General features: G+C 47.2%; 1 protein-coding gene across 1 annotated transcript in view; it reads right to left on the reverse strand.

Moving 5' to 3' along the window:
- The window catches only part of LOC129329108 (zinc finger protein 850-like), a 60,940-nt gene extending 49,177 nt beyond the window's left edge, over positions 1 to 11,763 (reverse strand). Inside the window, exons 1-3 of the mRNA XM_054978537.1 lie at positions 11,564 to 11,763; positions 11,293 to 11,392; positions 6,311 to 7,844 (exon numbers count right to left, since the gene is read on the reverse strand). Coding sequence (XP_054834512.1) covers positions 6,311 to 7,844; positions 11,293 to 11,392; positions 11,564 to 11,659 — 1,730 coding nt within the window. The 5' untranslated portion in view covers positions 11,660 to 11,763. The remainder of the gene's footprint in view (positions 1 to 6,310; positions 7,845 to 11,292; positions 11,393 to 11,563) is intronic.
- Between the last annotated feature and the right edge of the window lie 5,747 nt (positions 11,764 to 17,510).

A 17,510-nucleotide genomic window follows, 5' to 3' on the forward strand; every position in this document is an offset into this window, starting at 1 on the left:
TAAGAATGGCGGGGGAGGGGCCTTGCTCAGGGCCCATCAAATTCAAACGCTTTGTCCAATTTCTTTTAGATTTGGGGCTCCTTGAAGGACAGGCAGAAGATCCTCCGATGCAGTTTTGGTGATCTTTAGTTGAACAACAACAACTCCAGCTCCTTTGCCCCCGATAGCCTCCCATAAGGAATAATTGGAAGGAAAAGTAAATAAAGAACAAACCTGTCACGTAGGTTTTCAGCATATCTGCCATGTATCGTGCATTATGTGTACTTTGCTTCAGTGCCTCTGAGTGAGTGCAGAGGGACCTGGAGTTGTGTAGACCTGTTGCTAACTGCTTTTCTCCTCCACGCAAGGTGTTTTGGTTACGCGTTCCTGCCGAAGCCTGAGAACCTGACCTTGGACTTAACATGGAGACTGTGCTGAGCTCCTTGTCTCCCCCTTTCCTTCTTCCCAGGCAATGTGCACCAAAACCTCCTTCCCACTGGGTGGAGCGGGGTGGAGACACTGACCCATAATTGATCCTGCTTTATTACCATTGGGCATTCCAGTCAATTCCATTGTCATCGCTTCTTGATACTGGTATCTCTCCTTAATAAAAACATCTTTAACTCATACTCCGAAGCGATGCAGTGAAGTGTTTGGAGAAGTACCTGGCAAGACCTGACAAAACCACAAGGAAGGAACGAAAATGCAGTCTTCAGCGGACAAGCAGGTTTTTTTCGTTCCTCACTACTGGCTGCTGCTTGACAGCCATTTTTAGAATTAATAAAGAGAATTTAGTGCAGCAGTGCAGAGAGGGTTGAAATTGTCCTCCGTGTCATAGCCGCATTGCACAGACCTTTCCTTGCATCCATCCTTGCTCAGCTCGCAGCCTTACATGAGCTACCAGGTGTGGAGCCCAAAAAGAAATGCCGGAGGGAGGGGAAAACTCCGGGCCTCTGGCTCTGTTCCTCCTCCTTATCCCACCTACCCTGCTCTGTTCTCTGGGTATGAAAAGAAGGTGTTGGACCTGTTGGGGGAAGCTTTTTATCATCTCTGTTGCCAGTTGCGAGGTCCCTCTTCTCTCCTTGTCGGAATAAGAAATCAAGGCTTCAAACTTGGTGATCTTTGAAACAGAAAAGGTTTATTATGAGTTGTTCTCAGATAAGCCTAGTGCACACACTATCGCAGCAGGTTGCATGCCAACAACCAGGCTGTACCTACATTTCTATCATCACACAGGCATGATGCAACTAAACAACAATTGCTTACACTGTAGAGAAGTATTACAAGAAGAGATAAGCAATCAAGTAAATGTCTCATGATGTTTGGGACACGGTAGATTGACAGGTCGAGATTATGTTTTCTTTCTGGTCATGCAACATCAGCTATCTCTACGTTGCTAACGGAGATCACCCCAAGTCTGAGAACAGGGCCGGAAGAAAACATATGTAGCCTTCATAGTAAACAGACTGTACACAATACAGGATGGAATGAGGGGTGATAAGCAAACAGATAGGAGGGTTTTATTCTATCACCCCACTAGCTGAAGTCATGTGTGAATATGTGCACCAATGTGTTACATGCAGCAAGCATCCTCCCAAAGCATCCCTCTTTCCACCCATCTCTCCCCATCTCCTGCCTGGGGGGGGGGGCTCAGTTCCATCCCTTCTCACCCCCTCGCTGGCTCTAATGCTTCTTCAGGGTGATCAAGCCCCCCCTGAACTGCAGCTCGGAGTTGAGGGCTCACCGCTGAGTGTTCCAGTCTTTCTTCACTTCCTTGACTCTTTCTCAGCAGAGATAGATCAAGATGGGTTGTCTTCTTAGTCTGTCTCTAGCAATAGAAAAGAGCAAGAGTCCGGTAGCACCTATAACAAAATTTGTGGTAGGGTTATGAGATTTCATGAGTCACTGCTCACCCCTTCAGATATTGGTATCTGAAGAAGTGATCTGTGACTCATGAAAGCTTATACCCTACCACAAATTTTGTACGTCTTAAAGGTGCTACTGGACTCTTGCTCTTTCCTTCTTTCTCAGCCGTTCCACACAGGGCTATCTGGCCAAACTTAATCTTCCGTTGACAACCAGTACGGGCCAGATTTTCTTGTTGTCATGGAAGCAATGCCTGCCAAAGTCAAAGAGGCTCTCCCGGCAATACAGTCAAACAGCAAAAGGTGGTAAACCACAACCGCGGGGATCAAAGAATCAAAAATATTTGTGAAATGTTTGTAGATCAAATGTAATAGTGTGCAACATGACTTCGTGCTTAAATAAATTCTAATAAATTACCAATGACATATCAATCAAAATACATAGTAATATACAAGAATCATATCTCTTAACTGATGGCCATGATAACAGTCTATGAAAATATGTTGAGTAACATTCTCTCTTTCTTATAGATGCCCAATAAATGGATACTCCCACAGGAATGCTGTTGCTTAAGGTAAGTCTTGAATGTGTGCAAAAAAAATCTAATGTTCTTTTCTATTCTTTTTCAGGTGGAGCCATAAAACAAGACAGGGGAGGTGGAAGAACCCCTCGGCCCAACAAGGGGCCAGCTGAATATTCACACTTTTTCATATAAATACTTCCTCAGGGGTCAAGTCCCCGGTCCACCATGAACTAGACTGCAACAGAAACATTCTACTCAATACAATGGACAATTAATACACAGTTCGCAATACCATTTTTATGTAACTCATCACAATCAAATGCAAATACTTCTCAAATGGCAATCTTGGCGCACCTCACGTTTCAGCTCTGTGCAATGCCCCACTTGGAAATATACTATTTATGCAATACACAAATGCTTATGTGATTTGAATTAAAGGTACAGAATCCACATAAATACAATCTAACCGATCGTTCACAGCTTCCTTCCCCCACCCCTGCCAGTGACCCCTGATCTTAATCCAGGAGGGGGGGGGGCGAAACCTCTAGGATCCCCGGCCAATCTGGCCTGGAGGAAAATTAAAATGGCAGCCTTATAACTTCAAACACCAGATAAGGTTATCTGTATTTGACACAACTTCTTGAAGGATATAAAAAATGTTAGTTCATTCTTCCTATATGTGATCTTAACAAAATTAGTGGCTACAAGTTTCTCATAGCTTCAACTTCTGTGAAGTTGGACATTCCTACCATTCTCAGATGCTCTTTGTTACCTTGGCCTCAATAAATTGCATATTTTGACATGGGTTAGATGGTTTTTTCTGATCTGCACAAGGCCATACAACTTTGTTACCCCTCCGTTTTATGCCCCTTTCCAAGGTTGTTCTATTTCTCTTCTTGGCCTCCAGACTGCCTTTGTGGCATGTCTAGCTATGGGTCTGGGCTACCCCCATTTCTGTGTGAAAAGACATCTGCTATGATTTGCTTTGTCTAATGCAGCAGCTGTCCTCCTGTAGTTTTAGCTATATCCCTGACACATGAATCTACAATTCCCCCTAAAGTATCCTTAGAGTCTCTGAACTAGAAATATGAAGATTTAACAGATGTGTAGGGAAACCGGGGTTGGAGACCAGTTCCCTAATTCTCCCTAGCCTAACTTAGTTTATCCAACCAAATCACATCCATCACTGACTCTTTAAAGATAGTATCAATACACCTTCAGCAACAGAGTTAATGTGAATTGCACTTTTCCTAAAAATTAAATGTTCCAGTCTTACAAAGCCATATTTTCAAACTATCCCAGCCAATATTAGAAGCAAAGCAGGTGGCAATGCCCACCTTTGCTTTAACCCAGCTGGGTATTAGGAGTGGGACAGGTGGCAATGCCTATCCAATGCCTTAACCCAGCTGTTGTTAGGAGCAGAGGAGGTCGTAATGCCCGCCACCCCACGTTAACCAAGCTGGTATTAGGAGCAGGACAGGTGACAATGCCTGCCCCAGGCACTTCCCACACTCCAAATTAACCCAGTTAATATTAGGAGTGGAGAAGGTGGCAATGTCCACCCCCACCTTAAGCCAGCTGGTGTTTTGAGCGGAGTAGATGACAATGTCTGTCCACTGCCTTAACCCAACTGGTATTATTAGTGAAGCAGATGGTAATGGCCACTCCCCACCTTAACCCAGCTGGTATTAGGAGCGGGGCAGGTGGCTATGTCCACCACCCCAGCCAGCTGTGATCAGGAGCGGAGCAGGTGGCAATGCCCGCCCCAGCCTTACCCAGCTGGCATTAGAAGCAGAGCAGGTGGCAATTCTCACCCCCCGCAATTCCCACCCCCTGCCTTAAACCAGCTAATATTAGAAGCGGAGCAGGTGGCAATGTCCACTCCTACCTTAACCCAGCTGGTATTAGGTGCGGAGTAGGTGACAATGCTGATCCAATGCCTTAACCCAGCTGGTATTAGGAGAAGAGCAGGTCATAATGTCCAACACCCCCCCACACACACACACACGTTAACCAAGCTGGTATTAGGAGTGGGATAGGTGGCAATGCCTTCCCCCCTTCAGCCATCTGAGATCGGGAGCAGAGAAGGTGGCAATGCCCGCCCTCTGCCTTCACTCAGGTGGTATTAGGAGCAGAACAGGTGGCAATGCTCACCCACCGCCTTAACCCAGCTGATATTAGAAGAGGACCAGATAGGAATACCCACCCCTGCCTTAACTCAGCTGGTATCAGGAGCGGAGCAGGTGGCAATGCCCTCCCCCCACCATAATGCAGCAGGTATTAGGAGCAGGTGGCAATGCCCACCCCCTTCACCCAGCTGAGATCAGGAATAGCAGAAGACATTGCCCGCCCCACTTCACCTAGCTGACATAAGGCACCAAGCAGGAAGCAATGCCCGTCCCCCTTCAATCTGTCACAATCAGGAGCAGAGCAAGTGGCAATACCCGCATCCCCTTCACCCATTTGGTATTAGGAATGGAGCAGGTGGCAATGCCCACATCCCACCATAACCCAGTTGGTATTAGTAGCAGAGCAGCTAGCGATGCCCCACCCTACACCTTGCTGGGATCAGAATTGGAGCAAGTGGCAGTGCCCGCCCTGGCCATCACCCAGTTGTGATTAGGAGTGGAGCAGGTGGCAATGCCCAACCCATGTTTTCACCTGGCTAGGATCAGGTGCAGAGCAGGAGGCAATACCCTTCTTCCCTTCCCAGCCAGGATAAGGAGCGGAGCAGGTGGCAATGCCCACTCCCACTTCCGCAAACTGGGATCAGGAGTGGAGCAGTCGGCAATGCCTGCCCCCCTGTCATAACCCAGTTGGGATTAGAAGTGGAGCAGGTGGCAATGCCCGCCTTGCACCTTCACCTGACTGGCATCAGGCGCAGACCAGGAGTTAATGCCCCTCTTCTCTTCATCCAGCCGAGATAATGAACGGAGCAGGTGGCAATACTCATTCCAACCTACCGGAATAAGGCACTGAGTAGGTAGCCATACCTACCCCCCTTTACTCATCTGTAATCAGGCATGGAGCAGAAGGCAATCCCTGTTTCCCCTTCACCTGTCTGCGATCAGGAGCAGAACAGGTTGCAATGCTAACCCTCTTTACTTGGCAGTATCAGGCATGGAGCAGGAATATTTCTCCTTGACAGTCTGAGAGCACGCTTGGGGCTCAACCTTCCAGGCTGGAAGGCTCACACATTGGAAACGTCTTAGAGGTTCATGTATATGTTGGTCTATACATTAGAACCAAGTCTAACAAGGGGATAAAAGGATAGTTTAATGTCCACCATACATAAACAGATATTCTGCACACCGTTTAACTTTTATCTCATAATCCCCGTTTCTTATCCTTTCACACATGAAAGGGTTCCCTTCATGAAACTGTTCTTACCCATCCGTTCTATCACTATATCCGATTCTCAGCCAGACCCCCAGAGTGCAGATCAAAAAATCAACATAATGGGTCCGGAAAAGGATGGATGGTTTTTCCATAGGCCTGAGAGAAGATTGAGGTTTGCTGACAAATCTGAAATCTTTAAGCGAAAAAAATATACTGAGAGGTTATGAACAACCCAAATAATAAAAGTGGCATCTGTTGCTTTAAGTAGTTAATGCCTAGTGAGGTCTCACAAGACTAAGTTCTCAGTGGCCATTTTAGTGGTTGCTAAACAACCATGACAATATTGCTGAGAATTCCAAGCTTTCAGCCAGTCAAAGATGAGGAAGGTTTGTCCCCCTATGTGGATTCTTTGATGGGATGCAGTTTAGGAGCTGACTGCAAAGATCTTTCCACATTCTGAGGATTTATATGCCTTCTCTCCTGTGTAGATTCTTTGATGGAAAGTAAGACTGAACCTATAAATGAAGCTCTTTCCACATTCAAAACCTTTTATAGAGATTCTTCTCAGTGTGGTTCTTTTTTAAATGTAAAACTAGGGAAGACCTGGCTGTGAAGCTCTTTCCACATTCTGAGCATTTATATGGTTTGTCACCTGTGTGGATTCTTCGATGGCAAGCAAGGCTTGAGCTGTGTGTGAAAGCCTTCCCACATTCTGAGCATTTATATGGTTTGTCACCTGTGTGGTTTCTTTGATGAGCATAAAGAGCTGAACTGTTCCTAAAGCTCTTTCCACATTTCAAGCATTTATATGGTTTCTCTCCAGTATGGATTCTTTGGTGGTAAACAAGGGTTGACCACTGTGTGAAAGCCTTCCCACATTCTGAGCATTTATATGGTTTGTCGCCTGTATGGATTTTTTGATGGGAAGAAAGGGCCGAACTGCTCCTAAAGCTCTTTCCACATTCCAAGCATTTATGTGGTTTCTCTCCTGTGTGGATTCTTTGATGGCACTTAAGTTCTGTAGTCGTCCTAAAGCTCATTCCACATTCTGGGCATTTATGTGGCTTTTCCCCCGTGTGGATTCTTTGATGTAAAATAAGACTTCCACTGCTACTCAAGCTCATTCCACACTCTGAGCATTTATATGGTTTCTCTCCTGTGTGGATTCTTTGATGGCGAGCTAGTGTTGAGTTGAGCCTAAAGCTCTTTCCACATTCTGAGCATTTATACGGTGTTTCACCTGTGTGGATTCTTTGATGGCAAGACAGGTCTAAGTTGTGTATGAAAGCCTTTCCACACATGGAGCATTTAAACGGTTTCTCCTCTGTGTGTATTCTTTGATGGAAAATAAGGCGTGTGCTGGATCTGAAGCCCTTTCCACAGTCAGAGCATTTAAATGGGCGCTCCTCTGAGTGGATTCTTTGATGGGAAGCCAGGCCGGAGTTATCTCTGAAGCTCTTTCCACATACAGAACATTTATAGGGTTTCTCCCCAGTGTGGATTCTTTGATGGGAAACTAGTAATGAGCTGACTGTGAAGCTCTTTCCACAATCTGAGCATTTATATGGTTTCTCTCCTGTGTGAATTCTTTGATGGGTCTTAAGATCTGTACTCGTCCTAAAGCTCTTTCCACATTCTGGACATTCATGTGGTTTCTCCCCTGTGTGGATTCTTTGATGTAAAGTAAGACTTCCACTGCCACTGAAGCTCATTCCACATTCTGAGCATTTATGTGGTTTCTCTCCAGTATGGAGTACTCGATGCGAAGCAAGGGTAGAGCTCTGCCTGAAACACTTCCCACATTCTGAGCACGTGTATGGTTTCTCTCCAGTATGGATTATTTGATGGGAAGCAAGGGATGAACTTTGCCTGAAACACTTCCCACATTCTGAGCATTTATATGGTTTCTCTCCAGTATGGATTCTTTGATGGGAAACTAGTGATTGCTTGGCTGCGAGGCTCTTTCCACATTCTGAACATTTATACCGTTTCTCTGCTGTGTGGAGTTTGTCATGGCTGGTAAGGTGAACTTCACTGACATCTGCTCTAGCCAACAAAATGGATTTCTTCTGCTGGTTCTGCTGTACTTTGATTTTCCTTCTGTGCTGTTGTTCTTTCTTGTGCTCCTTCCCATCACCTGACGAAAAAAGGAGATAAATCCAATGAGGAACAATTGGAACCAGAAATTAATTAATATACTCAATTCATCCCTCAACCTAAAGACCCATTTTTGGAAGTCTGTTCCCAGGACCTACAAGGGTATTATTTCCAGTGAGAAAAGGACCTCAACAAAGGTGTGGCAGAAATCTCTCAGTCACGGCCAGACACTTTGGGAATGCTCAGTGCAAGTTTACAAATGGTTTTGTTTTCAAAAGCACCCTGTTTCTCTCTCCCCCTCCCTTAGGCAGATCTCACTATCTCTTCCTTGGTACCAGCCACAGTCAGGAACAGGGGGAAGGAAGACCAGGACAAGGAAGGGAAGGATTGTTTAACAGCAGAACATAGAGGTCTGGAGCTGCCTCTGAAGTCCTTTCCATGCCCCAGGCATTTCCCCCCATTCTGGGTTCTCCAACATCAGCCAAGGTTCAGTTTCGTAACTAATAATGTATTTGGGAAGAGAGGAATCCTATTCCCTCTCCCATTCTCCCCCCCCCACCGTCTTCAGCCCACTGTATTCTTTTGGCTGTCTGCTTCCTCCATTCCCACTTCCTCTTCCTCCTTTTATCTCTCTCTCCCCTCCCCTGTTCTGTCACCGCTTTACCTTTCTCCTCCTTTTAACCTGCCCATCACCCCTTTTCATTCTCCCCTCACCACACCAGGACCCTGTTAGAACATGCTCCTGCTGCTCTTGCTCCTTGCTGAGAGTCCTGCACAAACAGATTTTTCCTTTCTTCGAGGTAGGAGGGGAGGTCAGCGGGGGCAACCACAATTCCTACTTTGGACTGGAAAAAAATTATTGCTGGGATTCTACGCAGCCCTGGATAGCCTCAGAAAGTGAATAGAGTTTTTTTAAAAAAAAGAAGAAAGAAAGAAAATATTTTTAATCTTGCACCTGCAAACCAATTTGCCGGAGGGATTTGCAAGATAAAACAATGCAAAGGTTCATTAAAAGAATAAATTACCCAACTGTAAACATTAACCTTAAAAGTTATCAGCACCATGAAATCATCACAATATAAAAGTCCACAGAATTAGTTACCAAAGGCAATTGTACATGAAACAAATGGCAAGAAGTACAAATTTAAAATCTCAAATTGAGGTGATGAGAGATGAAGTAAATTGTACATGTGCAGAAAAATTGCTGGTTTTGTTATTGTTGTTGTTGTGTGTGTGTGTGTTTTAAGTCAATATATTTTTGTTGGTTTTCAACAAAACCAACACTTGGAGGCTCCCCCAGATTGGCAGAAACAACAGTTTTATTCCCAAGTGGCCCCAATTTGTTGATTTAAATATCTGCACATTACAGCCACTTGGGAGTTAGATACAGGATTGAAGGCTGCCAGGGGAACTCATAGCCTCATCAGGAACATCAGTTATTGCTTATCCTGCGTGGTACTTCCAACCAGGAAAAAGAGAGAGAAAATTTCCCATCACACAACTCAGTAGCTACCTGCCAATCTGTTTCCACTCCTGGAGACCTGTCAGAATGATAACTAAACCACATGAGATGAATTACATGAGAACGTTCAAGTCAAGGGAAACACAATATTAGCCAGGAAGTGTAGTTTGAATTCAACCTCCCTCTATAAAGCCGGCAAAGATCACTTCTTAGAGGGTTTGTTTGATAGAAACAAATGGAAGAGATTCCTTCAGACATAGGGGCTGTGAAGAGGATTGGGCACCTGGGGGCACCTGTCCCTTCTCTCTGCTTCCTTCCCTACCTTATCTGTCTGCACAGAGAGCATGTCCATTCCCCTACACTGAAGGGAAGGCCCAGAATATCCACCCAGCATCCTTCTGGGGCCTGCGAGGGACAGAAAGGAAAAGGAAAGGTGTTTCCACCCATATTTGGATAGAAAGTAGCATATAATTATCCTACTATATAATTGTGCGAGCGTGTTTCAGACAACTCACTTTACAACCTGGTGCACCACAAGAGGGCGCTGCCACGGAGGGAAGCCCAGGCAAGGCACCATTTCACTACAGAAAACGTGCTGTTGCAGGAAGGCCAGGCTGGGATCAGGAGGGGAACAGGTGACAATACCAGCCCCATGCTTTTACCCAGCTGGTATTAGGAGCAGAACTGGTGGCAATACCCACCTACCACCTTAACCCAGCTAATATTAGGAGTGGAGCAGGTGGCAATGCCCATTCAATGCCTTAACCCAGCTGATATTAGGAGTGAAGCAGGTGGCAATACCCGACCCCCACCTCACCCAGCTGGTATTAGGAGTGGAGCAGATGGCAATGCCCACTTCCACTTCTGCCAGCTGGGAACAGGAGCGGAGCAGGTGACAATGCCCACCCCCCTACCATAACCCAGTTGAGATTAGGAGTGGAGCAGGTGGCAATGCCTGCCCTGCACCTTCACGTGGCTGGAATCAGGCACAGACCAGGAGGTAATGCCCTTCTTCCCTTCACCCACCTGGCATAAGGAGCGGAGCAGGTGGCAATTCTCACTCCCTTCAACCTACCGGAATAAGGTACTTAGTAGGCGGGAATACCCACCCCCTTCACCCATCTGTAATCCAGTGTGGAGCAGGAGGTAATGCCCATTTCCCTTTCACCCGTCTGTGGTCATGAGCAGAACAGGTTGCAATGCCACCCCTCTTTACACAGCAGTATCAGGCATGGAGCAGGTAGCAAAGCCCCCCCACTCGTTCATGTGACCGAGATCAGGTGTGGAGCAGGAAGCAATGCCCGTTCCCCCATCACTCAGCTGGAATCAGGAGCAGAGTAGGTCAAAATGCCCACCCCCCTTTACCCAGCCTGTATCAGGCGTGGAGCAGGTAGCAAAGCCCACCCCCTTCACGTGGCTGAGATCACATGTGGAGCAGGTGGTAATACCCACTTCCTCCTTCACTGGCCAGGATCAGTGATGGAGGAGGAGGGAATGCCTGCCTATCCGCCCTCCCCTTTCTAGAGCCCGTTGTATTTTTTTCCGCAATGGGCTTTGTTGCTAGTTCTACACAAATCAATAAAATAAACATTGTCAGGAGTCAGGTTACATGGGCTGTTCAAAACACCTTTGTGCTTAGGAGGTGGTCTCAACAAGGGGACAAAGTACTTCATGAAAGAACTATTGGGAGGGGGGGAGGAATAAATTACTCTTCATTCATATCATCCTGCATTGGGCAGGGGGTTGGACGAGAAGGTCTGTATGGCCCCTTCCAGCTCTGTGATTCTGCGATTTCACTATCTGCTCCTTTTAGGAAAGGCCTCTTTCTCCTGCCGCCTCCTGGCTAGAATCCCAAGGGTTGTCTTGGACCTAGAAAAGGGCTGATGTGCCTTTTGACATTGGGAAAGAAGCTCAGTGCAGACAAGCATCCCGTCGAGGGGTGTGTAAGAAGCCCTTGAATTTCAGGATTACTCAAGAGAAGGAAGCTGAGCTGAAAGATGACCCCGGTTAAATTCACCCTCCTTACCCAGGGAAGGGGCACCTCCATCACCCTCCTGCTTGACCTCCCCATGGAGTAACCTCTGCCACGGCACTGCTGGAGCATCTTTTTCTTCTTTCAATGGGTCCTGAAACAGAAGGGAGAGGGAAAGGGATCAGGAAAGGACGGGGGACAGGGAATGTTTGGGAAAGGGGTCAGAGTGGGCTCTTCCTTGGATGGTTTTTGGAAAAGTCAGATGGGGGGGTACATGAGGACAGCCTCCCCCCCATCTCTGGGGGTCCTAGGAGGAGTCCCTCACCTGCTCTTCCTGCTTCACGGCCCCCGCCTGGCTCTGGGGGAAGCCTTCTGCCTGGACGCCGGTCTCTGGCTGGGACTCCCCGGCCCGGCTCTCCATCTCGGGGCTCAGCGGCCGGGACCCCCTGGATCTTCCGCCTCCTTCTTCGTCCAGGTGAGCGAGAGCAGAAGGGGAGGCGCAGAGTAAAGGGCTGGGCGAGAGCAAAGAGGGGGCGTTGCTGTCTGTCAAAGGCTCAGCACTTCTGCGCCCACCGCCTGGGGGCGCCTTTGGGTGCAGCCCCACCTCCGGATGCTTCTCAGCCCCCCACCTCCACCTCACTTTTGCTCCCACGTTCCCGCCTTGCATTGCATTTCCTCCTCCACCCCCCATGCATTTTGCAGCTCACCGGATCCTGGGGGTCGAGGCTGATCCCGGGAGCAAATCCACCTTCCGAGGGGGGAGGGGGTCTGGCAGGAAGTGAGTGCCCAGTCCTCCGCCCCCGCTCCTCTCTAGGAATGCACACTCGATGCCTTTAACCCTTGGAGGGCCTTTTTGCAAGGCATTGACGGAGCGGGAAACGGGGGCTTTGATGGGCGATGGGCGCCCCCGCCTGACCTCCCGCCCCCCTCCTGCAAAGTTTTCTTGGCGAGAATCTGGACTTTTATTCCTGCTGCAGAATCAAGGAGGCGAAAATGCGCGGAGGGGGACGAGTGGAGGAAGCAAGAAAAAAGGGCGGGGGGGGGGCAGAAGGGCTCGGCCGAAGGAAGAGACCCCCGAGCCGAGGAAGGAGGAGGAGGCTGGAAAGGAGGCCGAGGGCAGCGGCCGGCCCAGGAGAGGAAGCGACAGACCCCCACCCCCCGATCCCTGCCGCTGCCCACCCACGACCCGGGCTGTGTGTGTTTTCCTTCCTCTCTGCAAAGCCGGGAGGTCCCTGCACCACTCAGCAGCTTCCTCGGGGCAGAGAACTCCGAAGCCCGCCCCCTGCGTGTGAATGCACCGACACGGGTTCCGTTCTCCGCGCGGGGTGGGAAATGGTGCAGGGCGAACGGAGAGCATCCAACTTGGAGGCGTCTCCGTCTCGCCTTCTTTTCGTCCTCAGGGCGGGCGGCGAAGGGACCCTCCTGCCCCTCCTGCAAAAACGGACTGGGCCTGCTGGATCTCCTGGTGGGATGCTGGGAGGGGGCAGAGGGTTGAAGGGGCAACATTGGGGGGTGGGAGGTGGGTGGGGAAGGGGCAGGCGAGTCCAGAGCTTTGGGTTTCTGGCAGAACCGGGGATGTGCTTTCAGGGCTCTTCCAAGCATCCTGCCCCAGCTGGGCACTGCCCCATGTTTCAGGAGAGCGGGTGAGGCCTTGCCCGGTGGGGCTTGTGGGTGCCAAGGGGACCCCACCTTGAAACAGCCCAAGGGCCAGGACAGGTCCTATGGAGCCTCCCTGCTGATCCCCTGGGAATAAAGTTTGGCTCAGTGAGCTCCGCCTTTGCTCTTGGCCTCCCTCGTGGCTTTGTTCCTGGCCTTGCCTTCAGCCCCCTGGTTCTTGAGCCTGGGGTCTGGACATGACTGGATTTGGCATCATGCTTTGATGTACTATCTGGAACTCTGATGCTGAACACGGTGGAGAGTGCTGTCAAGTCACAGCTGACTCCTGGCGACCCCTGGTGGGGTTTTCATGGCAAGAGACTAACACACGTCTGAGAGGATTGAAAGTCTTACTGACCACACAACCAACAGAAGAATACTTTAAAGATTTTAAAATAAAAAATGATAAACTCCAAAACAAATGAATTGCAGCTAAATGGGAAATAATGTTAGTTTAGTGGTCTGATTTGAATAACTGAGACCAAAACAAGCTTCCCTTACTTGAATCAAGTATGTTTTGTGAGATATCAAACACAGATTATTATATTTTAGACAATATTGAAACAAATAGATATATGTGAATAACAGAAGTGTTAAAAGAATTATAAACAGTTGCAACAATAGCGGGATCAACAATACTTCCCAGTAACAAAATTTTATAATCCAGGCTAGCAAGAGCAAATGAAAATACAAGATTGGTTAACCAAGTACCACTTGATTTGATTTAAAAAGAAACCTTGTACTAAGAGGCAGTAGCTAAATTTTCCTAAAAAATAGTGTCTATGAACAGTAATGTTATAGTGCACTACTATTAAGATGTGCTATTGCTATTTGAAATATTAACCCTCGAACACCACTTAAAATAAATAAAATAGTATCTACAGATTAGTGAGATAATATAGTCACTTAAGATCCGTGAAAAGTTTATGATAAATTGATCAATTAAATGTGAATTAATTAAAATGTGAATTACTTAATAGCAAGTAGTTTGTTATAAGATGAACAAGATGATCAGACAGTTTATATCTGTTCAGTAAACTCCCCCAATCTACTTCCCACCCCTTCCAAACCTTCCCTCTGATTCCCCCTAACACTTGTTCTTAACAGTAATAAGCCTAACTAATACAACTATTACCCTTTCTACCCCCTACCCCTCCCTAAATATAATCAGAAATTTTCTTTTAATTAATTATTTTTAAAAGTAATTCCCTTTATCTTAGTAATGTTGTTATTATGAATATGATGTGAGATTAAATTATTAATTTACCGCCAACCCCCTCCCCTTAAATCCCAGTTAAAGCTCCAACTTCTCTCTTGCCTCTTGATGCTAAACAGCCCGCTAGTTTTAATTAAGTAATTGAAAATATATTAAAATGAATATAATCAAATGCTATAATATGCCAGTTAGTGACTTGAGTGGGAAAGCCAGCAAAGGAGATAGTGGCAAGAGGGAAGTAAACAGTTAAGATAAGTAAAAGTACCTAAGTCCTGCTGTGCTAAAACACACCACAGTATTGACTTATGTCAGTTTCCTGGTACCACTAGGCTACGAACCTAGGAGCTACACTAAAAGAGACACAACCACCCCTTCCCAAAATCACAACTATCAGCGCAATCCTATGGCCGGCCCCAACGCCGGCGTGGCTGCACAGGCAGAGCAGTGGTGGCGCCGGGCCGGATCCTGTGCCAGCAAAGTGAGGCAGCGGCACAGAGATGCCAATTGGGAGAACCAGAAAGTGTTGTGGACGAGTCTGATGCGTGGCCGCCGCCAGGCACAGCCAAAGGGCGCTGTTCCTGACAAGCGGCAGGGGGAGGGGCCAGGAAAGGCATAGCCAATGGGCATCACGCGATCATTACAAACACCTGGTCACAAGCGGTTTTCGGGGCGACTGCCTCTGAGGCGGCGAGGGGCGGCCACGATTGCCCCCCACCCCTGCTGGGCCTCACCCAAAGCGGTAAGTGAGCAGGTGGGTTCAGGTGAAGGGGCAGATGGCACTAATCCGCAGAACGGGGCCCCCTGTCCCCCCCCTCCTCACCTGTCAGCGCTCCGTCACTCAGGCGGGAACTCCAGAGTCAGGGTACCTGCAAGGAAACAGGAGAGGCTGCAGTTAGTTCGCCAAGTTTCATTCCCTTCTGCCATGGAAGGGTTAATTTGTTTGTGCTTAGTTAGAGGCAACTGGTTTTCATGAGTCCAGTTAGATGTTGAGTTGTTCTTCCTGCCAGGGTAAAAGGGGAGTTAGACAGACATTTGCACTTTTTCCCTTTGACGGGAAGTTCCCCCACTTTTTCACAAAGTCCCCCAAGTGCATTCCGTGCCCGCCACCGTGAATGCCCTCTCCCCCGCTCGGTGTTCAAAGAGGCCACGCCACGCAGCACACGGACAGAGGGACAGAGCCTCCAGCCAAGTGCTCACTTACCTGAGGGGTTTGGGCGATGGTGCCCGGATGTTTTGTAGGGTGCTGTTGCGGATGATTGGGTGCGGGGAGGGGGGCTCATCCACACCGGGCACGCATGCTGATTGGTCCCCAGGATAGTTCTCATCCTATGCTCCTTCGGGCCACGGGGGCGTAGCTGGGTGCTCGGAGAGGGGGCCGTTTTTTCGCTGTTCCATAGGCGCCTATGGGCTACACCTTCTTCCGTAGAGTAGCTCTTTTGCGCAGCTGTGGGCGTTCCCGCTTCTGGAGGGGCTTAGGGAGCGGACTAACTCCAACCCCGCCCTTCTCCCCGCCCCCGCCCCCCCCCCGCGCTGGCGTGGGGCTCTACACCGCTCCTGCGCCTCTGCCCAGCCGCCTGTGGCTTGCGCTGGTGCTGGCCCGCTGGCGGGCCAGTGCCGCGTCCCAGTGCAGGCGGAGGGCCACTTACGCGGGCGTAAGAACCAGATACGCCATCGCAAGCCTTAGTTCAGTTCCTATTCACTTTCCCCGCCCCTCTTAGGATTGGGCTGCCTCAGTCAGTTTGTTTGCCAACAACATGTTAATTTATCTAGCCGACCCACTTATGTCACTGAACCATCTACAATTACTATTAACAGAATTCGGTACAATTGCAGGCTTAAGGGTCAATTTGTCAAAATCTCACATCCTCCCAATTAATTTGTCCAAAAACATGTGCAAACAAACTAGCAAGAACTATAAGTTCCAGATTGCTTACAAACAAATCAGCTACTTGGGGATAACTATTCCAGTCAACATTAACTCCCTCATAAATATAAAGTATATGAAAATAATGAAACAGATCAAAACACTTGGAATGATCAACAAACTCTCCTTGTATGATAGAATACACTTAATAAAATCCTTTATTTTTATTTTCCCTAATCTGCTCTACCTTTTTAGAGCTATCCCAATTGTTATCCCACGGATACAAATTAAAATCTGGCAAGGAACATTGAACCAATTCCTCTGGCACAATAAAAAACCTAGAATTGCTTTTGAGACATTACGTCTGAAAAGATCCAATGGTGGGTTTAACTACCCAGACCTATACTTATACCAGATTGCAGTAAGATTGGTTAAGACAACACAACTCTTGCGTCATTCAGATCCTCCAAGTTGGGCTATCTTAGTCCAACCTCTGATTAGACACTACTCTATAAGAGATATCATCTGGAAACACCCCATAGATCGCCCCCAAACTATCCATAGCAATATTTTCTTGAACTCACTACTAAAGGCCTGGGATTATAACAGGAAAAATTTAGTTCCAGCTATTTTTCGCTATACTACCTTTATACACCAACACTGGTTTCCATCAGGTCAAAGCAATTCTTTCTCTGAATTTTGGACCCAGTTAAATCTGACAAGAATTATAGATGTGACTTCCAAGAAAGGGCTGTTTGAGAAATCTAAACTTGAAGATATCTCAAAGAATAAAATACCTTGGAGTATGTATCTACAACTATCTGGTCTCGCTGATCAGATTGATCTAAAGAAACTATTACTCACTCCTGCTACAGAATTTGAATGTATCTTAGAGCCCTCTTCTCTCAATAATAATGGCCTAATTTCAAAATTGTATAATGTAATTTTAAACACTCTTAAATCTAAAGAATTGAAAATTCAAGCCCAATGGGCCCAAGACTGCCAAATAGATTTTAACACTGATATCTGGAAGCGAGTTTGGTCCTCCAATATATATAATTCTGAAACAATAGTCACTAAGATACAAACTTACAAGATAATAAATAGATGGTATCTAACCCCCCAAAAACTTTCTCAGTTCTCAAATGCACAGTCCCCAAACTGCTGGAAAAATTGTGGTGAAATGGGTAGTTTTGATCATTGTTGGTGGAAATGTAAATATATAGAAAAATTCTGGAAGGAGGTTATTAATGAAATATACCAAATCACAAACTTTCACATTCCATTGTTGCCAGAACTCCTTTTTTTAAATCTTTGGGACAACTGTCAAGTTAGTATACCAGCAATAAGGAAAAATCTCATTGAAACTCTGCTAGTGGCCGCTAAGAGTACAATTGCTGGGCTTTGGAAGTCAAACACTAACCCTTCAATCAATAGTTGGTATATGAAAATCTGGAATCACTTCATTTCAGAGAAATTACATGACAAAATCCTTCAGATGGAGCACTTCCCAAGAACCACCAATTTTTTAGAAAA

This window comes from Eublepharis macularius, chromosome 4, assembly GCF_028583425.1.
Source record: "Eublepharis macularius isolate TG4126 chromosome 4, MPM_Emac_v1.0, whole genome shotgun sequence".
Lineage (NCBI taxonomy): Eukaryota > Metazoa > Chordata > Lepidosauria > Squamata > Eublepharidae > Eublepharis > Eublepharis macularius.